The following is a 24,970-nucleotide window of genomic DNA, read 5'->3' on the forward strand; positions in this document are numbered from 1 at the left end:
TTTCACCAGCAGCGAGCCGGAGGATCCAATTGGCTATCTGGCTCTTACTGGTGCTGACTGCAGCCCCATAACCATCAGACGGCATCTGAGACTAAAGGGCTTCAAAAACAAAAAACGTCTTCAAAGACCTCGTCTCTTTGAACGCCACAGAACTGCTTGTTTGGACTTTGCAAGAGCACCAAACATGGGTGTGAAGAAATGCGTATTGTGTGGCCTGTAATTGTACCATGTAATTTGTCTATTGGGTACTTTTCGTGGGTTTAGTGTCTGGAGTGAAACTCCTGTTCAGTACACCCCATCACCTGCAGACGAATGGACTCTGAACGGTTCAATGGCACTCTGAAACAGATGCTAAGAACCTTCACAGCGACCAATCCTCACTGGGAAAGATTCCTACCTCACCTCCTGTTTGCTTACCGGGAAGTGCCCCAGGCATCCACGGGGTTATTCCCCTTCGAACTTCTTAACGAAAGAAGAGTCCGAGGACCCCTGGATCTCATACGGGAGCACTGGGAGGGCAAAACGGGGGAGGAGGGGGTACCGATCGTCCACTATGTGCTGGAGTTTCAGGGCCGGCTGCGGGCGCTCACCGAATCTGTTCGGGAACACCTGCAGACGGCTCAAACACTCCAAAAGAGATTGTACGATAGGCGTGCCAGAGATAGGTCAGCAAGTCTGGACTCTGAAGCCGGTTAAGCAGGACAAGTTACAGGCGTCTTGGCAAGGCCCTTTTAAAAGGTAGTAGAGAAGCTAAGCGACACTACATACATAGTGTGCAATAGTTCAGATGAGAGGTTCAGACGTGCCTTTCATGCGAACATGTTAAAACCCCATTACGAACGGGCAGAGGATATAGCGGCGGTGTGCGCGCCGGCAGGGGAAGATAGTGAAAACCTACCCCTGCCAGATTTACTCACCACTGACCCTATCTCTATAGATCAAGTGCAAATAGGCAAGGGGTTAAACCCAGAGGAGAAACAGACAGCCTCTCAATTACTACAGGGATACAAGGAGATGTTTTCTGCTGTCCCGGGGTATACCTCTGCTGCAGTCCGAGTAGAGACTCAGGAAGACACCCCCCTGTGACAGCAGCCTTACCGTATCCCTGTAGCCGTTCGAGATAATATGATAGCGGAGATACAAGAGATGCTGCAGCTAAGGGTGATAGCCATCCCAAAGTCCTTGGGCCTCTCCGGTAGTACTGGTGCCAAAGCGAGACAGTACAACTCGGTTTTGCGTAGACTACTGGAAGCTCAACAACCGCACTATAACAGATGCATACCCCATGCCTAGAATAGACAAGTTACTGGATAAGATGGCTGGGGGTCATTACCTAACCACGCTAGATTTATGCAAAGGCTACTGGCAAAACCCTCTGGAGCCAGCAGCCATTCCCAAGTCGGCATTCGTCACTCCATTTGGGCTATACCAATTCAAGGTTATGCCCTTTGGAATGAAGAATGCGCCGGCTACCTTTCAGAGAATGGCTGACAGACTTCTGGAGGGATTTCAGGACTTCGCATGTGCGTACTTGGATAACAATATTTAGGGCATAGAGTGGGGTCAGGTAAGCAGTGTCCCAAGCCGGCCAAAGTAGAGGCCATTGCTAATTGGCCCCGTCCTACTACCAAGACTCAAGTATTAGCGTTCTTATGGACGGCGGGGTATTACCGGAAATTTGTCCCAGAATATAGCGCCCTGGCCAAACCCCTGACCGACCTAACAAAAAAAGCCCTTCCCAAGCTCGTAACCTGGTCTCCGGAGTGCGCAGAAGCGTTCCAGCAACTAAAGTTAGCCCTCAGCAAGGCACCTGTTCTGGGAGCACCAGACTATAATAAAACCTTTCTTGTGCACACAGATGCCTCCATGTATGGACTGGGAGCTGTGCTGAGCCAGGTGGGGGAAGATGGGTTGGAGGACCCAGTGGCGTATCTCAGCAGGAAACTGTTACCCTGGGAGGTCAGCTACACCACTGTGGAAAAAGAATGCTTAGCTCTGGTGTGGGCCTTAAAGAGGCTCAAACCCTATTTGTATGGTCGCCCCTTTACGTTGATGACGGACCACAATCCGCTTGTCTGGTTGAACCGCGTCTCAGGGGACAATCTAAGACTATTACGCTGGAGCCTGGCCTTACAACCGTACAATTTTACTATGCAGTACAGGCCAGGCAAACAACATGGGAATGTGGATGGATTGTCCCGTCAACCGGACTTGGACACAAACTTTCGTTCTTCGGACATCTGAGCCAACCCGACAGGGTCCAGGCGGATATGCCGACCCATGGACTTAGGGGGAGCAGTGTGAAGATATGCGTATTGTGTGGCCTGTAATTGTACCATGTAATTTGTCTATGGGGTAATTTTCGTGGGTTTATTGTCTGGAGATAGTTAGTTTATACAGTGTCTGGACTAATTGTCTCCAGGCAAACAAAGGGAGGAACCAAACTGTAACGCTTGTACTATTGGTTGTTTCTTGCCTCCCCCAGGGAAGCCCCCCCCCCTTTTCAGGGGGCACAGTATAAATACAAGTTCGGGTCAATAAAAACAGAGTCTTCTTACACCCTTCATCACGTTTCGGCTGTTTGTGAACCTGTGATGTGTGTGGGAGCGATGCTGCTGACAGTTAAACCTTGGGAATCTACCGAACCAGCACCGAACGGAGGGCTATACTCACTGCGTGCTTCTCCGTTCGGGTAAACCAGACGCTACTACTAACTGGGTTCGTTACAATGGGACATTCAAAAGGTGGAAGAAAGTTTTATTCTCGGATGAGAATTTTTTTTTTTAACCTTGATGATCCTGATGGTTTCCAATGTTACTGGCATGACAAGCAGATCCCACCTGAGATGTTTTCTACGTGCCACAGTGGAGGGGGAGCCATGATGGTCTGGGGTGCTTTTTCCTTCAGTGGAACAATGGAGCTTTAGGAAGTGCAGGGGCGTCAAACGGCCGCTGGCTATGTCCAGATGTTGCCGAGAGCATTCCTCATGACTGAGGGCCCTCGCCTGTATGGTAACTATTGGGTTTTTCAACTGGACAACGCTACAGTACACAATGCCCGCAGGACAAGGGACTTCTTCCAGGAGAATAACATCATTCTTTTGGCCCATCCTGCGTGTTCCCCTGATCTAAATCCAATTGAGAACCTTTGGGGATGGATGGCAAGGGAAGTTTACAAAAATGGACAACAGTTCCAGATAGTAGATGGCCTTCGTGTGGCAGTCTTCACCACTTGGAGAAATGTTCCCACTCACCTCATGGAAACGCGTGCATTACGCATGACTAAAAGAAGTTTTGGAAGTGATAAACAATAACGGCGGAGCTAACCATTACCGAGTTCATGTTTGGAAGCTGGATTTCTGTTTTTGGGGGGGTTTGGAGGTGTGGTCCTAAACTTTTGATCAGCTGAAAACCAGCCCGTTTCAGTTTATTCGTTGTTTTCATTAAATGCAAAAAAAAATGTTTTGTCTCACTCCCATTTCTTCTTGTTGCATGTTGAAGCCCTTGTTAAGATCCAGCCATGCTAAATATGATTTTTTGCCATTTTTCAAGTGGTCTTAAACTTTATATACAGGACTGTATAAATAAAACATCCCAATATTAAAGACAAAATGTTTACTTATGTAGACATGTACATGCTTACCTCCAGTAATCCAGAGGTCTGTGAAAACCAAAGCTTTAAATATGAATTCTCTATCGTTAAGTCGGTAACAATGTTATCCAGCTCATTTATTTGGAAGACGTTGTCAGACAGGACTTTGTTACTGCGGCCCCTGGTAAAGACTGTGTATTCAGATTTTACAGACTCTGCGTTGTCAGCTTCCACAAGCTGGTAGACAGCTAGGCCAAGGGGTGGCAAGTGTGCCAGAAACGAGACCTAAAAAGGCAGAATTGTGGAGATAAAATGAAAACTTGCACTAGGAAAAGTCTGAGGGAACCTGACCATGAAGATACTATCCAATCTACTGACATGTTATAGAGCAGAGGAGACCAATACATAATTTTGTGGGGAAAAGTTATTTATTACTTGCTGGTTATTTATATGAAATCTCCATACTTTAAAGTAGGACCTCCCATTGAATTAAGTGCAAAACGAGCAGGAATTTCAACCAATACGTTATACTGAATATTTTCCTATAAAACTGCTCAGCTACTCCTGCTCTATTAAACATGTTGCCAGCACATCAGATACCATGTTCGTGAGACATTCCCTTTAAGACACAATATGGTTTTACATAATGCTGAGCTTCAGTGCGCCGGAGCCGGAAAGTACACAGGGTATAAAACCTTCTGCTTTCGCTCTGTACACATTCAGTTCGCAGCACTGCAGTAGCCCAAAATAGCAGATTTGTGGTGGCGCCAAGTTTTGGACCCCCACTGATCAGATTAGCTAACTTGAGGATAGGTCATCAATATCTGTAGCATGGAGAACCCCTTTGATATAAGGTAGATGGTTGGGGGGGAAAACAGAAAGAAATCAGAGAAAGGTGACTTGCTAGCTTGGTGTTTCCCTATGTATGTATTTGAACACAACAGTAGTAAGGCTATAAACTGTCTATTGTGTAAGAATTCCAACTTCTTTCTTCTAGGATTTGTTCCATTTTTGGCAAACAGAGGAAAAATACACATGTAAATGGACTACATGTGTCAAGACCCTCTGCCAATACACACAAGGTAAAAGAACGAAGTCTTGTCTGTTTCTAAGTGGAAACTGTTTCTAAGCTGCACTGTGGAGCGTTTAGACGACGCTTTCCATTGTTAACCTGATCACACTTATGTGTTCTGATGAGGCTCAGAAGGCTGAAGCACCTTTTGCGCCAATTCTCATTATCATCCTCATTCATCTATTTACAGCTGAAAGCAAATATCTCAGGGTGCCATAAAACAAAGACATCAGTCATCTATTAACGCCAGTTCATATGAAGCAGTATTTCTAGGATACATACAGTTTCCACATAAAAACCAAAATGAACAACTGAGATATATGTTTCTACTACTGAAATAACAGGCTGTATAAATGACAAAAATGGCAACATGTATTGTTCCACCATTTTACATGAAGGACTGCTAAATATCTGACCGCCATTAAAAGGGCATGAATACACAAGAAGACGATAGAACTCCAGAATTTAGAAATGTAGAAATAGGCTAACCAGTACCTGGTAAGTGTCTGGTGAAATCACTGTTGCGCCATCCCATACTGCACTAATTTGGGATTTCACAGCTTTTCCTGCAGCATTTAGGACTTTAGTTTTTGGCGAACTAACATAAACAGAAACCATAGAGGTACGTTCTTGCTCCAGTGGGTTATACATGACAAAAGACCTGTAAATAAGTGAGAAAAATTATAAAAAACATTGCAAATATGTAAGTATTTTGTGTATTCAAATAGCCACAAATCAGCAGGTCATTTAAAGTACTTGATTTTGTATGTGTGGCACAGGAACCTTTTAGGTCCCCCTTAGGCTCTACCTGCTGCACCAACAAACTCTGTATCATCCCACAGTTATGCCCTTACAGTAGTCAATACATAGGTCTGAAAAAAATTAAAAAAATCTTAAAAGGGATGTCTTATATCACCGTTACAAAGGCGAGATGAGACTAAGCCTTGACCACCATGTAGCTAGGAAACAGGGGAGCGGGCTGGCATTTCGCTGGTTCAGTTGCACCTATTGCAGTGTATGAGAACTACAGAAACAGCGTAGCAGAGCAAGCCAAGTGGTCTCTGATCTAAGGAAACATAGCTTGCTGTGCTCTGCTGTTTCTATAGTCATCATGCACTGCAATGGGTGCTACTGAAACGGTGGCGCACTGACCAGCTCCAATGTTTTCCGACTACCCGTTTGTTTGAGCTTCATAATGGCGAGGATGAGACAACCCCTCTAAATTTTGCATTTCTTTAGAGTTTGCTCCACCACCAACACTCATCTCCTATCCACAGGATGGGGGATAAGTGTCTGATCAGCACGGGTCTGACCACTGTGATCCCAAACAATTGCTAGAATGGAGGGTCCTGTGTTCCCCCGCTTAAAAACTGGAGGTCACACATGCACTCTGCAACTCCATTCAACTCTACTGGACTGTTGGGGATAGCTGGAGAGCAAAGGGCATAACAGTTTGGTGGGCCAACTACTTCAACTGCTTAAAAGGAACCGGTCACATTAAACAGGCAGTTTCATTTGCAGGTAGCATGCTATAGAGCAGGAGGAGCCGAGCAGATCTCCAATATCCATATTTTGTGGGAAAAGATTCATTATAACTAGGGACGAGCGAATCAAAGTCGCTTCACATAAAACTTTGTTAGACTACTGTACAGAGTGAGCGCTCCGTACAGTATTAGAATGTATTGGCTCCGATGAGCAGAAGTTATTACTTTGCGGAGTCTCGCGAGACTTGGGGGTAATAACTTCAGAAATTTCTACTGTTAAAGACCTTTTACCGAACTGGGGTTTGGTTCCAACGTACCTAAGGTACCAGTATTCTAACAAAGTTTTATGCAAATCGACTTTGGATGTTTCATCCAAAGTCGATTTGCTCATACCCAATTATAACTTCCTACTCCTAAGTCCAGTGGGGGTCCTACTCAGTGACAGTTATCCGAGGTGATCCTGCCTCAGACCGCCTGTACAAAATCAGGCCGGTCATCGATCACCTCAGGGCCAAATTTTTGAAGGCCTATGTACCTGGAAGGGAGGTCGCTGTTGATGAGTCTCTCATTGCTTTCAAGGGGAGACTCATTTTCTGCCAGTATGTTCCCTCTAAGCGGGCAAGGTATGGCGTGAAGCTGTACAAACTTTGTGAGAGTACCTCAGGGTACACTTACATGTTTCGTGTGTACGAGGGGAGAGATTCCCGTATTGTCCCCCCACTCTGGGTGTTAGCGGAAAACTTGTGTAGGACCTTATGCACCCACTGCTAGATGAGGGTTACCACCTGTATGTGGATAACTTTTATACTAGTATCCTCTTGTTCCAGTCCCTCGTCTCCAGATACACATCCGCTTGTGGGACCGAGCGAAAAAAATCAACGCGGCCTCCCTACCCACCCTTCTCAAGCCATATAACACCATGCACAAAACCTGGGCATGGTACAAAAAAGTTGCGGTCTACTTGGTACATGTTGCCTTGTACAACTCTTTTGTGCTGCCCCGGAGCACTGGGAACACAGGGAAATTCCTGTAGTTCTATGAGGCAGTCCTCAAGGCCCTGATTTTTTCTGACCGGGAAAGAGACCAGAGTACCTCGGGAACTGAAGACGCCCGGATCGTCCCTGGCCAACACCTTCTAGGTGTGGTCCCCCATACTGGAAAGAAGGGATGGTCCCAAAAAATGTGCATCACAGGAGGGGGATATGGAAGGACACCACCTCTCAATGTGACACGTGCCCCGATCATCCGGGCCTCTGCATTGACGGTTGCTTCAGGGAGTACCACACTTCCATGGAGTATTAAATTTATAATCCCCTTCCCCAATTTTAATTCTATTTGGCCACAGACTATATAAAATTATATATATATATATATATATATATATATATATATATATATATATATATATATATCTATATCTATATCTATATCTATATCTCTTTCTTCAAAAATGATATTTGGTATACACTTATAGGTATCGGCGCATCTGTAAGAAATGAACAGTCAAAAAATAAAATAAAAATGGTGTAAAAATTGCTTTTTTTTTTACAGTTTTTATTTTTTGGACTGTTCATCTGACGGGTTGGGTCATGTGTTATTTTTATAGAGCAGATTCTTATGGACGCGGCAATATAATATCTTTTTTTTTAAAAAACATTTTAGTATCTCCATAGTCTGAGAGTCAGTTTTATTTTTTTAGCCGATTGTCTTAGGTAGGGGCTCATTTTTTGTCGGATGAGAGGACTGTTTTATTGGCACTATTTTGGGGTGCATATGACTTTTTGATCGCTTGCCATTACACTTTTTGTGATGCAAGGTGACAAAAAAAAAAAAAAAAAAAAAAAGGGAGTTTACGACCACATATGGGGTGTTTCTGTAAACTGCAGAATCAGGGCAATAAATATTGAGTTTTGTTTGGCTGTTAACCCTTGCTTTTTTACTGGCAAAAAATTTTTAATCTTGAAAATTTGACCCAAAAAATTATTTTGCCAATAACGCTTGTGGAACACCTGAAGGGTTAACAAAGTTTGTAAAATTAGTTTTGAATACCTTGAGGGGTGTAGTTTCCAAAATGGGGTCATTTTTGGGTGGTTTCTATTATGTAAGCCTCACAAAGTGACTTCAGACCTGAACTAGTCCTTAAAAAGTGGTTTTGGAAATTTCAGAAAAATTTCAAGATTTGCTTCTAAACTTCTAAGCCTTGTAACATCCCCAAAAAATAAAATTGTATTCCCAAAATGATCCAAACATGAAGTAGACATATGGGTAATGTAAATTGATAACTATTTTTGGAGGTATTACTATGTATTATAGAAGTAGAGAAATTGAAACTTGGAAATATGCAATTTTTTTTGAAAAAATTGTAAATTATTTATGTTTTTTTTAACTCCATTTTACCAGTGTCATGATGTACAATATGTGACAGGAAAAAAACTAAACAAAACAATCTCAGAATGGCCTGGATAAGTAAAAGCGTTTAAGTTATTCACACAAAGTGACACTGGTCAGATTTGCAAAAAATGGCCTGGTCCTTAAAGGGGTTGTCCGGGTTCAGAGCTGAACCCGGACATCCCTCCATTTTCACCCCGGCAGCCCCCCTGACATGAGCATCGGAGCAGTTCATGCTCCGATGCTCTCCTCTGCCCTGCGCTAAATTGCACAGAGCAAAGGCATTTTTTTGAGATCCGGTGACGTACCGGGCTCTCCATGGGTCTGACAGGAACCCCGGTGACGTCACCGGCACTGAAGGGCGGGATTTAGCTCTGCCCTAGCCAGTAAAATGGCTAGGGCAGAGCTAAAGCCCGCCCCTCAGAGCCGGTGACGTCACCGAACACACTGCCGGGTGGAAGTTACTGCCCGGCAGTGTGTTATTGAAAACAAAAGAGCCCGTGCCCTGCGCGATTTAGCGCAGGGCACGGGAGCGCATCGGAGCAAGAGATTGCTCCGATGCTAGGCTCAGGGATGCTGCCGGGGTGAAAATAAGGGTATGTCCGGGTTCAGCTCTGAACCTGGACAACCCCTTTAAAAGGTGAAAATTAGCCCTGTCATTAAGTGGTTAAATATAAGATGTACATAATGCAACGTTTCAAAGCATGAAACGCAAAAGCTACCCTGGTGTATGCCGAAAGTCACACAACTAAATAAAACATGTGAAACTCTAATTATATTACATCTTGGAATAATTATGTACTTATTAGCTGAACATTTTCTTCTCCGCTGCACTCTGTAAATCACGATGTTACAAGACCCATATACAATGTTAGGACATTAGCTTTTTAATGAAGGGGTAAAGCTTAATCTAGCCAATATACTCGCCTCGGGTGCCCAGACACCTTTATGATAGTCTTTTGAGGTAAAGCATCCTGTGCTTTCTGCACATCATCCTGTAATGCACAATTGGAATGAGCTTAGTTAGCAGTATTATTACTGAAATAGTATTCCAGTTTCGGTATATAAAGCATATTAAAATTATGAAAAATTTTGCAATTTACAAACATACTTTACCAATTTCTCACTGTTTAAGACCTCGTCTTGTAGTTACTGAATGGGAACTTCCATGGTTTACATTTAGCAGATGAAAACCTGTCCGGGTCCATGTGATGCTCAGGCAGGTACAGTCTGTTACAGTACAGTTCACCATGTGCCCATTACATGATCAGGACAGATTTCCACCAGTTGGAAGGAAACAATGACGTTTCCCATTCAAACAGGAAGAACATATATTGAAAAATCTAGACAAAACCAATACAAAAATCTCTAAAACTATTATAAAATAAAACTAGAAAACTATTATACAAAGAACAAGCTTTATTTGCTGAAATCAAACTACTACTATATAGGGGACTTACAGGAACTACTGAGAAACATCATACTGTGATACCCCAGTTGACACGACCATTGAGTGAGGACTGCACTCTATACCATCAAAACTACATTTAAGTCTAGTTGCATTTCTATTATATTGTCTTCTGAAAGTCAAAGTCATCCAGCCATTATATGTGCAAAAAAAACACTTCCTCTATGTAATAAGGGATGGTGCAAAGAAGGCATTCAGTAAGGTTTTGTTCACATTTGCAGCAAAGGCTCTGCTATTTTTACTGTTAAAATGCTGCACACCTCAGTAGAATCCCGATGGGCCCCGTTATAAGTCAATGTGGTCCGCCAGGCACTGCGTTTACGGTTTTAATGAAAACCTGAACACCAGAAGTTTTAACGCTTGCATAAGAGTCAGACATCTGTACAGGCAATTGTACTCTTTACAAAAAGAGTCTCATGCCTATTTCTAAGCATGAGCCTTTCCTTGGCCCAGAGCAATCCTCAATTGGAGCAGCATGTGTAGTATGTTCAGTCTCAGCTGCCCACTCCATTAATCCCGGTTCAGGTGGTAGGAAATGAGCAGAGCTCACCACACTGATACAGTACTCTGGATCACCACTGGAGCCTGGCTCTGACTGAAGCGGGGCTCCCACTTTAACAGCCAGGATTGCAGTTAACTTCAATTAACTCCTTATATCAAAGGGTTAACTCAATTTGTAGTATATGGTTTGGCGACTCAAGATACTTAAATAGTTAACTACAATAAAGATGTCACTAAAAAGTTACTTATTAAATATGTTAAAACTTGTGTGTGTGCGGAAAATAATCTCCTAAAATCTGACTTGTCCAGTCCTTTAACAATCAGGAGTACTACACCAAGGGGGCAGCCAGCCAGCATGTGGGCACTGCTATCCCCCTGGGGACAAAAAAATGAGGTGGGTGAAGGAGGAATCGATGAACTCTTTTGTCGGCTGTGTGTATCTGGACATCAGTCTATGGCCTCATGCACACAACCGTTGTTCTGGTCTGCATCAGAGTCGCAGTTTTTGCGGCTCCGGTGCGGACCCATTTACTCTGTGTGCTGTCTGCATCCGTTGCTCCATTATGTGGACCCACAAAAAACATGTTTGATTCTTGTCCGTTTTGCAGACAAGAATAGTCATTTCTACAATGGGCTGGCTGTTCTGTTCCGCAAATTGCAGAAGGCACACAGGCGGCTTCAGTGTTTTGCGGATCCGCAATTTGTGGACTGCAAAAAACGGAACGGTCATGTGCATGAGGCCTTAGGGCTCTTTCACACCTGCGTTCTTGTCTTCCGGCATAGAGTTCCGTCGTCGGGACTCTATGCCGGAAGAATCCTGATCAGTTTTATCCTAATGCATTCTGAATGGAGTGAAATCTGTTCAGGATGCATCAGGATGTCTTCAGTTCCGGAACGGAGCGTTTTTTGGCCGGAGAAAATACCGCAGCATGCTGCGCTTTTTGCTCTGGCCAAAAATCCTGAAGACTTGCCGCAAGGCCGGATCCGGAATTAATGCCCATTGAAAGGCATTGATCCGGATCCGGCCTTAAGCTAAACGTCGTTTCGGCGCATTGCCGGATCCGACGTTTAGCTTTTTTTAGAGTGGTTACCATGGCTGCCGGGACGCTAAAGTCCTGGCAGCCATGGTAAAGGGTAGCGGCGAGCAGTATACTTACCATCCGTGCGGCTCCCGGGGCGCTCCAAGCACATGGATCACGTGATCGCATGGGACGTCATCCATGCGCATGGGGCGCTCTGACGTCACTCTGGAGCGCCCCGGGAGCCGCACGGACGGTAAGTATACCGCTCCCCTGCTCCTACTATGGCAACCAGGACTTTAATAGCGTCCTGGCTGCCATAGTAACACTGAAAGCATTTTGAAGACGGATCAGTCTTCAAATGCTTTCAATACACTTGCGTTTTTCCGGATCCGGCGTGTAATTCCGGCAAGTGGAGTACACGCCGGATCCGGACAACGCAAGTGTGAAAGAGGCCTTAGACTGATGTCCAGATACACGCAGCCGACAGAAGAGTTCATGGATTCCTCCTTCACCCACCTCATTTTTTGTCCCCAGGGGGATAGAAGTGCCCACACACTGGCTGGCTGCCCCCTTGGTGTAGTACCCCTGATTGTTGAGGGACTGGACAAGTCAGATTTTATGAGATTATTTTTCGCACACACAAGTTTTAACATATAATTTAATAAAAGTTACTTTTTAGCGACATCTTTATTGTAGTTTAACTCCTTATTTTAATAGTGACTGCAGCATCTAGGCAGTTGGAGGAACAGGGCACCCTCTACTGCCAGTCAAGGGTCTAACAAACACCCCCAGGTCTGACATGACTGTATGTCTATTAGACTAATGTTCGTCAACTCCAGTCCTCAGGGCCCACCTACCGGTCATGATTTGAGAATATCCCACAGAATGAATACCTGCGGTGAGTCCTGATACACTGACACTAATTATATCACCTGCTCAATACAAAGGAAATCCTGAAAACACGACCATCAGGAACACAGTATTAGGCCCCTTTCACACAAGCGAGTTTTCCACGCGGGTGCAATGCGTGATGTGAACGCATAGCACCCGCACTGAATCCTGACCCATTCATTCCAATGGGTCTGTGTACAGTTCTGTGTTGCGTGAAAAACGCAGCATGTTCTATATTCTGCGTTTTCACGCAGCTCTGTCCCCTTAGAAGTCAATGGGGCTTCAGTGAAAAATGCATTGCGATGGTTGCTAGGAGATGTTGTTAAATCTTCATTTTTTTATCACGTGTGTGAAAAACGCATCTAAACACATTGCAATTGTGCTGAAAAAAAACGGAGCAACTGAATGCAATTGCAATGCACTTGCTTGCAAAATGGTGAGTCTCACTGAACGCACCCTGAACTCATCTGGACTTAATCCGTGACACTCGTGTGAAAGAAGCCTTAGACTGTGCAGCAAACACAACCTAATAGGCTACAATGCATTGGTATACAAGGTGCATCACTGCATTATAAAACCAATGTTCCCCAGTGAGAGTAAAAAAATTATTAAAAGGTTTGTTTATTTAGTACATTTTTGGGTTTTATTTGGTAAATGGGTTAAAAAACAAACACACACACATATAATAAGACATTTAAAAACTGTCCTGTGAAGAACGTCACAAAACAAAAAAAAAGTTAGTTTTTTTTAACCTTTTTTCTATTGCTGCCCCCCTCCCCCCGCCTACCCCCTACCCCCTACCCAGATAATAAAGGCTTGGTTGGCTACAGCAGAGCAATAATATATTAGTTTTGTAAAAAAAAAAAAAAAAAAAAAAAGTCATAAGACACACAAAGCTACATATTCGCTAAAAAAGTGCCACTTCTGCTCAGCACGGATATGAACCAAGCACAGAGAGTGGGAAAGACTGAGAATACCTTATGAACTCTGAATCACAAGATTCTACCAAGCAAAAAATATGTTGACATGTTAACAACCCACCATAATGAAAAACGGCGATGATGGATTATAGACGTAGGCTCCTTTATCCTTAAGAATAAGAACATGTGTAGCATCTACGATCACCTTCTTCAGGTTCATCAGCGAATGGTAAAGCCTACAGAGCAAAAGTTGCAATTGCAATTAATATATGTAAATGAGCTACACAAGTAGATCTACATAAGGCCCCATGCACACGGCCGTTGTTCACGGCCGTGTGCGGGCCGTGGAACCGCGGCCTGGATCCCTCCTGAGAGCAGGAGCGCACGGCGTCACTGGTTGCTATGATGCCGTGCGCTCCCTGCTGCCGCCGCAATACAGTAATACACTGGTATCATCTATACCAGTGTATTACTGTACTGTGCCGGCAGCAGGGAGCGCACAGCGTCATAGCAACCAGTGACGCCGTGCGCTCCTGCTCTCAGGAGGGATCCAGGCCGCGGTTCCACGGCCCGCACACGGCCGTGAACAACGGCCGTGTGCATGGGGCCTAAGTATACAGAATACAGATGGGTCACTCTTCCTTTTGGCGGAGTCTTTGGTTTGGCTGACATAAGCTAATTTGCAAAATAATATATACTAAATGAATAGTAAAGGAGCTTCAGGGAACATAAAATATGCAGATTTCCCATGAGACAGGCATAAATTACACATTTTTATACACCGGTAAATAAAGAATCATAGTCAACAAGGGGACAAAAAAATAAAATACATACTACTTAAAGGGAACCTGTCATCAACTTTATGCTGACCTCACTGAGGGCAGCATAAATTAGTGATAGAAATGCTGATTTCAGCGGTGTCATAATAAGTGGTTGCCAAGAACTTGCTCTCCCGCCCATCTGCTGATGATTGGCAGTTCTCTCCTAGAGAGGAAGGGAGAAAACTCGGTAGAAGACTGTCAGTCATCAGCAGGAGAGCAGGAATTCATGAATAACCAGGACTCTTCTCAGGAGATCATGACTCTTTTCCAGGCCTAGTCTGCAAGGATTGTGATGTTGGTTCTCGGCAACCACTTACATTTAACTTTTAAATGACAGACGGCTGAAATCAACTCACCTGTCCCTACTTTATACTGCCGTTAGTATGGGCAGCATAAAGTTGATAACAGGTTCCCTTTAAAGAGCATCACCATGATTTTAGACTATCATCTGCAGTCATGCATTTATATGCCCCATTCCTCTGCTGTAAGCACTCAGCTGTGATGAAATACACAGTTCGGACTGCTGTTCAGTGCTAACATAATGGACAGGACTCATGCACAGCAGTCCCCACCAGGTATGTCAGTGCAGCTTTAAAGGCTGACAGGAGGGGAATGGGGGCAGTAGAAAAATAAAAAGTAACAATCTGCTACTGCAGATAAATAGTCCAAAATTGTAGCGACAGATTCCCTTTAAATCATTCTAAAGAAACCAATACTTAAGAAATTATCTTTGGAAGCACATATAAAAAGGAAGGGAAGACCGGTAGGTAAAAGGCCAGTCAGGTTTCCTGGAGTAGCTGTCACATGGAGAGCATGAGATGTGCCATGTGAGGCATGCCCTCTTCATTGTGGTGCATCTGATGACCATGGACAGATTAAAGCAGGAATATGAAACGCCATTCTTAATATCCCCCTAGGTTTTTGCCATCAGCTAGGCACTTTCAGCTGTAATAGGGATGCTAAGGTATGCAGTGTGAAATAACTGAACATGCTGCAACTGAAGTCAAAATCAAGGTATGGCAGCTGTAACATGATGTAATGTATGGGGCATTTTTAGCTCTGGTTAACCATAGTGAGAGAATACTTCATGATTAGGGTTGTTGGAATACCAAAATTTGGATTTGATTTCGATACCATAAAAAAGTATTGTGATACCCGATACCATGCGAAAAAAAGAAAATGCCAAAAAAGCCAAGTGCATTCTGCATTAAAAAAAAAAAGGAAAATCGCGCAGTTTTTATTTATTTCTTTTTTTCTGATCCGACGTTCACCGCATAGGATTTTTTTTTTATATTTTAATAGTTTGGACTTTTTGGATGTGGCAATATGGGATATAAAATATATAAACAATAAATAAATAAACATATGTAAAATTGGGAAAGGGGGAGATATACTTGTTTTTTTTAACTTTTTATTTAATAACTATTTCCTCTCTTAGGGGCCAGAATCTGGGATCTTTTAATCCCTTGTCCTATTCACCCTAAGGGTCAATTCACACATCCGTGTTGTATTGCGGATCCGCAATACACCCGGCCGGCACCCCCTATGGAACTGCCTATTCTTGTCCGCAATTGCGGACAACAATAGGATATGTTCTATTTTTTTGCGGAGGCGCAGCCCGGAAGTTCGGGGCCTCGCTCCGGAAATGCGGATGTGAAGAGCACATAGTGTGCTCTCCGCATCTCTTTCGGCCCCATAGAGAATGAATGGGTTCGCACCCGTTCCGTGCTGCTGAGGGAACATGAGCGCGCTGACAGCAGCACGCTCCTTGTACTCTGATGCTATGCTGCGCAGTAGGGCAGCCTAGTATCGATAATGTCAAATCCCGGTATTGTATTGATACCGGGACAAAAGTATCGGTATTTCGATACCCGCAACAACCCTATCCAGGATTTGCATTCGTGTTTAAGTAGAGCTTACTGGCAAATTAGAAATCAGTGAGGGCTAGTAGTTTTACTACAGCTGGAGTGACGGAGGTTAGCAATCACAGGATTAGGGCATGTATTAAAAGACACTGGCACATTATATAGCCTGATGATTTAAATGAAAGGGCCACTACATCCTCCCCAGTGTCTCATTAAAAGGTAGGTTTACACATCGATATTGGGCCAGCTTTTCGGGAACAAACGTTCCTGCAAACGTTCTAAAGGTGCAGCCGATCACCTGATGAACGAGCAAAACCTTTGTTCGTGCAGACAAGTAAATCATCATCTCTGGCCAGCAGATTTTGGTGTCTAAACCGCGATCTGCAACCCAGAAACAATGCAGATGTATGAGGACGAGCGATGGCAGTAGTGAACCAGTATTCTCATACTGTGGAGGTGATCGCTGCATGTGAAAACCCACCTTTAGGAGGTGCATAAATCTTGAAAATGAGCTAGTGTGGGGTAGTTCCCAAGAAAGACGCAGTAAGTGGCTTAGAGACTGAGCCCCAAAAAGGCAATTACAAATGTGGACAGTGCTCATACTGTAAAATTATGCATAATGTCCGAATGCTGCGGACAGGAGCAGTGTAACATGGTGTCTAATGCGGGCATACGTTGCACAGATGGTCACGTTCACCGTGTTTAGCCCTTCATGTACGTGAACATTTCTACTCTACCATTACAGGAAATGGAGCCTCCAGACTAATCTGCCCAGTGCAGGAAATCCCACTTTGTTGAGTTTTGCAGAACATTTTCACCTATGAATGGCCAGGACAGACATACTAAATTGCTACAATCCAAAGCTCCCGTATCTGGATAATTAAAGCTGAAGAACTAGGGAAACTAGGATTAAAACGATAGGAATGATTTGTCATAATTTCTTTAGTGATCCTTTTAAGGTGTATAAATTGGTATATTTTAACACGCGTTTTCTAACTTGTTTGTAGCAGACACATGATGCACATGCCTGTAATCCCCCATCAGGCCTTGAGAAAGTGTCACGGGTGCAAAATGACCATAAGCAGAACACTGTCTGTATGTTGCTCTGCACATCAACACTTAAATAAAAGACAGCCACGAGGATTTCGGTCAATGCCTTTTCTTTTCTGGATCATTCTATTATTCCTTCTAGAAGTTTATTAAAGTATAATCAGCAGGTCCGAGTGCCAACGGTTGTGTGTGTACCCCTGAATAGTTTATAACCATGCAATCAGTGCTGCCAGTTACTGAATCAGACGTGTCAGGAGGGGTCACAAAGATAAAGAGGACCTCCGACACTATGAGAAGACTTTACCTGGTGCCATAATCCACCACTACCCATTCTTTAGCTGTCCCAGTGATCGCATCATGGTGCTGGAAAAGTCCTAAATTCCTCCTGGCTTCTGTCAGTAATTTGTAATGCTCTCCTGATGGGAACGCCTTTAGTTTGCTGCTTCTTTGAGTATGTACTTGTGCTAATGAATAAAGTATCTCAGCAGATCTGAAAATGAAAACAAAGTGGATTACGATAATTCAATTACAGTCACACAAACCCGAACTGCACTATCCGAGTAGCTCCACTGAAAAGTGGTTATGAGTCAAGTTTAGGAAGAATGACCAAAAAGGGTTTTCCCAAGTTATTATAAAGAAATAAGCAGGATCTGTTATTCTACTACACGATATAACATTTACATTACATTTCTACATCTGTGAAAGGAGCGGCATGCAGATGAGGCGCTGCGCATGTTCAAACAGTGTTTGAATTCAATAACTTCGAAAGGATGGTCTCCATTATTGGCTGCTTTCACATTTACGCTTTGTATTAGGAGCAGAAGAACGAAAAAACTGAAGTGCCGGATTTGGCAAATAACTGATAGAAAACAGAGCCCGACTTTAATAAAATCTGTTAGATTTACATTTATGAGAGCATTTTTTGATGGCAGATGTGAACATAGCCTTAGAGGGACACAGGTTTCCGACCGCATTACATCTTCTAAAATATGTGTCCATACGGGAAGCCTAAATGATCAAGGTCCATTAAAATTTTGCAGGACTCATTCTATTAGAAAGTCCTCTTTTAGCAAGTCATCTAGGGTTCTCTGAATGGTTTGAGAGGCATACTCAAAGTATATAACCATTCTGGCTATACAGCAGCTACCAAATTATACAAGGCCATAGAGAAACTAAGAAATGTGCCTCCCTGCAAAGGGGAACAAAGGGGGAAAAAATTCCTGCAATGTAACAAAAAATTCAAGTGTCCCCGATACACTGGGCAGAGGAGATCTGTACTTTAGGTCAGCAACATTATACGGATAGTGTTAATACCAGCATGCACAAAAGACATCCTCTGCACTTCTTAAGTAAAAATGTTAAAAGCTGGCATTACATAGGAGATGAGTTGGCTGGAATAGGCGATTCTGCCCATTTCAGTCGATTTCCAATTGAAAAGCTAATGCGAACGTTTGGAATGACTGACTCTTATCCACTGAAAATATAAATCACCATAATGGAAAAATGTGGCCGTTGTTGGCCAAAACTGCATGCATGATCGGCTGAATTTGGCTAATCGTTTTACAAAATCATTTGTACAACTGATCCCACAGACTACTGATCTTCCACTATGTGACCAATCATTGTCTCAGGTATAATCAGCTAAAGATATGTGTGTACCAGATAAGATGCATCTCTGTACTGTATAGACACTTATTTACAGCCTTCATACACCATTAATACTCAGTGGAACATTAAATTATTTTGTTTCGGTGTTAAATTCTAGGTTATACCCACTCTTTATATTGTTATTGTTTACATAAAAAAAATGAAAACAATGAACAATAACCCAATTACCCTATTTTTCGCTGCATAAGACACACTTTTTTGCCCCCAGAGTGGGGGAAAAACGTCAGTGAGTCTTATGGGGCAAATACTAATGACTGCTTCTATTACAGAAGCTCTGATTAGTGCAGGAGAACTGCTCGCTCTGCTGTGACTGCGCACCAGGTGAGGACGTCGAGTCACAGCACAGCAGACGGAACAAGAAGAGCGTGGATGTCAGGACAGGTGCGTCTTATTGGGCAAAAAATTGTACATTTTAATTCAATGAGACAAATCTGATGCCAGACAACCAGAAGAATAAGGACATCAAATTATGTATTTAAAAAATAAAAAATAATAAAAATAGATAGATAAAAAAATTTATATATTTTTTTTTTTAGAGATATATATCTATATATCTCTCAAAAAAAAGATATACATAGATAGATATAGATATAGATATAGATATATATCTATATCTATCTATCTCAGATTCTATTATGACTTATAATCGGGGATGTGCAAATTTCATATTTTGAAGTACTCTCCTTCATAACGTAAACCGGACAGATCCGTTATGCAGGCCATAGACTTCTATTATGACGGACTAAATAACAGAATGCCTCTAAAGGCAGTCCCTCATAGAATAGCGTTATGGTCCGTGGTAACGGAATCCATAACGCAATTCAGTAAATACCACAACACAAACTTTTAAATATGAAATTCGCTCAACCCCATTTATCATTCTATGCTCAGTTATGGACAATGGAATACTGCTGTATATCATTTTCTTTATTTATACAAGCTTGAGCAATTCATGGTCATCCTTAGGCACAACCATTCAAACAGATGGCACTGTGGCAATACACGCATACACAACTGAAGTATTCCAACTAGTAAATCAGCATAAAACAGTTAAACACCACGAAGAACACTTGAAGGTAACATGCGTTACTAAAACCTCCCCATAGTTGCCTCTTTTTGAATACTAATGTAATGTCCTTGAGAATTATCCAAGGCTGTGACAGTTCTGACAAGACATATTACGGCTGCTTAAGAAAGCATTTATGAGCTTTGTTCTTTCAGTGCATTATTCATAGAGGCAAATGGGGAATATAATGTTTTCCCTTATTTAAAGATTTTTTTTTTTTAGTAAGGTATTATTTCAATCAAAATTACAATGAAGCCAAGCTATAATCACAGCTCTGTAATTGTACTTACAGGATTCCCTAATTGAATGTAACGTAAAAAGCAAACAAGTAATAAGTAAATTTTAGTGCAGCAACTTTATTGCATTCTCAATTATACAGAGTTCTATTCATGCTAGAAAAGTCACAGGCAAAGTCCCGATTGTTCATATTAATTACGCTCTTACAGCATATAAAAACATAGTCATTGTCAATTTTATTTTAAGCAATGTAGTAATAACAGGAAAAAGCTCTGCATAGTGCCAATTAGAAGCAGTACCAAACAATATATGGGCAAAGTACATGCCCATCCATACAGATAATGCAGCTACACCTCAGGAAAACGTGTTACGTCGTCATTATGTCTGGGCCTCCTGAAGGCATATTGCTTGCTGGGGATTCACAATTATGCTATTTTATCTGCAAACTCTTACGTGAATGTCTCAATGTTCAAGGGGACCTATGGTTCTAACAAATAAACCTTCATCTTACTCAGCTGTCATCTCAAAGACTCCCGCTGTAGCAGTCAGCTAGCTCTATGGACAAGCGGATTTCATTATTCTGCATGTAAACAGCCCATAAAACATACATAGAGCTAGAGTATGTAAAAAAGCAAGACACGCCGGCATAAAAAAAAAAAGTCAATGCAAAGTGGAGGAGCCAGTGTTACACTGCCATTATCACATACACAGAATAAAAATAGCAAGAGGAGAGAAGTCATAATGCAAAGAAGCAATGATGTAAGAAAGTGTAAGTGCATAGAGTCAGTCATGTGCACACCCACCACATATGATTCACATATTGCAAACCGCTCATGGCGTGCTGTAGTATACTTAGACTATATGGCTATCTTTATGCACTTGCTTGCTTGTTTTAAACAGTTGTCCGACCCCCAACGTAATTGTAATTATGGCCCGAATTTCCCCTGTGAACCAGAAAATGCTAGGTCCGTCATCACTTGCACCGCTTCAGCCATTCACTGACCTCAGCAGTCACATGCCATTTGGGGACAGGTCACCGTTGGGTCAAGAGAATGGCTGCGGTGGTGCAGTAGGGTTACAAGCGAGACGTCCCATTTCCAGTCCACAGGGAACTGGAAGCAGGGGAGACAGAACTCTTGATGCTGGAACAGAGAGACAGAAGAGGTAAGTGCCATTCTATAGGCAGAGCAGATTCGGGGAAATAACTACAACTGCAGGAGGGAATTGGTGAACCCCTTTAATTACCTTTCCTTATTCTTCAGGCAGAATACTATTTATTGATTGTTGACATACATTCTAATTAGCTTCTTTCTGAAATGTTTAATTACTATGTGCATGTGATACCAGCAACATAACTTTTGCTCAACCAATTTTTTGCATTGACTTTTAGACTGTACATGGAGGGGGGGGGGGGAGAAAAAAAAAAAAAGGGGGGGGGGGGGAGATAAACCACTTTGTATTATACTATTTTTCCCCCTTTGCTTTTCTAGGTTTTCATTGTGACCCTCAGTGTACTGTAGACCTAACCATAAATCAGAGAAGATATTTTAAATGTAATGGGACAGATTTACTACTATTGTTTAAAAGTAAGACATTGCAAACAGACAGTCTTCTTAAACTGCACCAGATTTATCACAGTGGCTGATGCAGAAGGATGAATGTGGCACAACGACATGGATAAAATGTCCATTTTTAAACACTTTTTTGACCGATGTTTTTCTGAGAAATGGATATTAAAAACTGACGCATTAAATTGTACGGAGGCAGTTTGTCAGTGAAAAACGGACAGGATAAAACATGTTTTATTCATTGGCCGTCAAAAAAAACTGCTGTGTGAATAACCCCATAGATGACCATTGGTCCTAAAACAGACGTGTGATAGTTAAAAAAAAATAAAAAAAAATTGTCCATCACACGTCGTGTAGCCATAGTCTACGTATGGTGTAAAACATTTAATAAATACAGTGCTAAACTGGTGCATTTTCAATAATAAATCTGACCATTTATGTCTAAAAGTAGACTTTGCAGTTATTTAGACCGTAATTATTTGCTACATCCTAAAACTCCATGGCCCATTACAGTATACCGTATTTTTTGCCCCCCAAGACGCACTTTCTCCAAAGCGCCTCCCCCCCCACCCCCCAAAAAAAAAAGTGGGGGAAAAAAGCCCCTGCGTCTTATGGGGCGAATGCTGCCATTTTACATCGCAGACTGCGATGCATCAGCTAAACGGGGAGGGGCCGGTGTGGTCACTGTACTCCGGCCCCACCGCTCACTCACTTCCTTAATGCCTAAACATTTTATAATAGCTTTCATTGACGTTCGAATCCCCAGCCCCATCTGTACTACTTACTAAATGTCCTGTGGCAGGCAGAGCAGGGAGGGCCAGAATACAGTGACCGCACCGACCCCAACGTATTTGCATGACATCGGCCCCTCCCACAGGTTTACCGTAGCTCCGGTATATTAGGGCATCTGTGGATGCCACTATTATGGGGTGGGTGATCTGTGGTTGACATATATAGCAGTGCCACCCACAGATCCATCCCCCCCAATAACAGTGCCGCCCACAGAACACCATTAGTTCAAAACCCACCAAAAGCACACCTTTTGGTTAAAAAAAAAAAATGTTTCTTATTTTTCTCCTCAAAAACCTAGGTGTGTCTTATAGGGCGAAAAATACGGTAGTTTACTCTTTCAAATGTTAGAGGTGTGGAGGGAGCAAACAAAAATACCTTAGATTTTCCAACAAGTTAAATTTAAAAGTGTAACTTTCATTCTTCTTTTTATTTTTGTAATGTGTAGGGAGGGGCAGTGATACTGAACATTTTTGTAATATACTTTAATTACTGAAAACGTACATTTGTATTAGAAAAATAGCTCTAACATGTCCCATTTTGAGCCTTAGCAACACTCCTGTCTGTTTACATAACACAGTCAGTGTTGAGCAAGTCTCCAAAGTTATGTAAACAGAAGACAGAAGAGCGTTGCTAAGGCTCAAAATGGGCCACTTTAAAGCTATTTTTCAAATAGAAATTTACAATTCCAGTAATTAAAGTATATTACAAAAATTGTCAGTATCCCTGCCCCTACACATTACACAAATAAAAATAAAAAAGAATTACAGTTACACTTTAAATCTTTGCAGATTTCCTTTTCTACACTCACATTTGCTACTTCATTGGCAGAATACAGGTGGCCATAAAGAGAAGCATGCATTCTGAAGAGATACTGTTTACAGCAGAGATGTACTAACAGTTAAAACCATTGCATACAAGATTTTTTAAAGTTCTACGAGAGGACATGTTATGTGCGGACCCATTCCCTGACCTCACTGGTAATGCATTAAAGCGTACCATACTTCAACACAAGGATAAACAGGAGATGAAGACAAAGGGAAACTGCACAATAAAAGAAGGACTTACCTTAAATTAGATTCTATAACTCGTTCCAGGCGTTTATAGAACGGCCGTGAGGTAAAATATCCACTCCAATAGTGATCATCCCTGTCTGCGTATGTGAAGAAATCTCCACTTAAAACTGGGAAGAACGATGGGCTGCTGGACTCATCAATATTGGTGTTTTTTCTCAGTGCATCAAAAAAATCTGACAGGGTACCAAACTTTGCCTAAAATGTAAAATACAAAACATAAAAAAGGCAGCACTCCAGTTGCTATATACATTTATATCCAGAGAGAGTTTGTATATATATGTATATATATATATATATATATATATATATATATATATATATATACACACACATACATACATACATACATATATATATACATATATATATACACATATATATATATACACACACACACACAGTACAGACCAAAAGTTTGGACACACCTCATTAAAAAAAAATAAAAAAATCTTTATGACTATGAAAATTGTAGATTGACACTGAAGGCATCAAAACTATGCATTAACACATGTGGAATTATATACATAACAAAAAAAGTGTGAAACAACTGAAAATATGTCATATTCTAGGTTCTTCAAAGTAGCCACCTTTTGCTTTGATTACTGCTTTGCACACTCTTGGCATTCTCTTGATGAGCTTCAAGAGGTAGTCACCCAAAATGGCCTGCCAACAGCCTCGAAGGAGTTCCCAGAGATGCTTAGCACTTGTTGGCCCTTTTGCCTTCACTCTGCGGTCCAGCTCACCCCAAACCATCTCGATTGGGTTCAGGTACGGTGACTGTGGAGGCCAGGTCATCTGGCACAGCACCCCATCACTCTCCTTCATGGTCAAATAGCCCTTACACAGCCTGGAGGTGTGTTTAGGGTCATTTTTAATAATTTAAAATAAATGATGGTCCAACTAAACGCAAACCTAATGGAATAGCATGCCGCTGCAAGATGCTGTGGTAGCCATGCTGGTTCAGTATGCCTTCAATTTTGAATAAATCCCCAACAGTGTCACCAGCAAAGAACCCCCACACCATCACACCTCCTCCTCCATGCTTCACAGTGGGAACCAGGCATGTAGAGTCCACCCGTTCACCTTTTCTGCGTCGCACAAAGACACGGTAGTTGGAAGCAAAGACCTCAAATTTGGACCCATCAGACCAAAGCACAGATTTCCACTGGTCTAATGTCCATTCCTTGTGTTCTTTAGCCCAAAAAAGTCTCTTCTGCTTGTTGCCTGTCCTTAGAAGTGGTTTCCTAGCAGATATTCTACCATGAAGGCCTGATTCACACAGTCTCCTCTTAACAGTTGTTCTACAGATGTGTCTGCTGCTAGAACTCTGTGACATTGACCTGGTCTCTAATCTGAGCTGCTGTTAACCTGTGATTTCTGAGGCTGGTGACTTGGATACGACCTTTCCTGGGGCGGTCCGCATGTGAGACAGTTTCTTTGTAGCGCTTGATGGTTTTTGTGACTGCACTTAGGGACACTTTCAAAGTTTTCCC

At 42.4% G+C, this 24,970-nt stretch overlaps 1 protein-coding gene across 1 annotated transcript in view; it reads right to left on the reverse strand.

Annotated features, from left to right (window-relative positions):
* Window positions 1-24,970, reverse strand: part of MAN2A1 (mannosidase alpha class 2A member 1) — a 168,654-nt gene that overhangs the window by 26,146 nt on the left and 117,538 nt on the right. The window contains exons 9-14 of the mRNA XM_044275947.1: window positions 23,470-23,672; window positions 17,378-17,563; window positions 13,459-13,573; window positions 9,463-9,530; window positions 5,159-5,324; window positions 3,643-3,876 (exon numbers count right to left, since the gene is read on the reverse strand). Of these exons, the coding sequence (XP_044131882.1) occupies window positions 3,643-3,876; window positions 5,159-5,324; window positions 9,463-9,530; window positions 13,459-13,573; window positions 17,378-17,563; window positions 23,470-23,672 (972 nt within the window). The remainder of the gene's footprint in view (window positions 1-3,642; window positions 3,877-5,158; window positions 5,325-9,462; window positions 9,531-13,458; window positions 13,574-17,377; window positions 17,564-23,469; window positions 23,673-24,970) is intronic.

The sequence above is a fragment of the Bufo gargarizans genome, chromosome 1 (assembly GCF_014858855.1).
Source record: "Bufo gargarizans isolate SCDJY-AF-19 chromosome 1, ASM1485885v1, whole genome shotgun sequence".
Classification (NCBI taxonomy): Eukaryota; Metazoa; Chordata; class Amphibia; order Anura; family Bufonidae; genus Bufo; species Bufo gargarizans.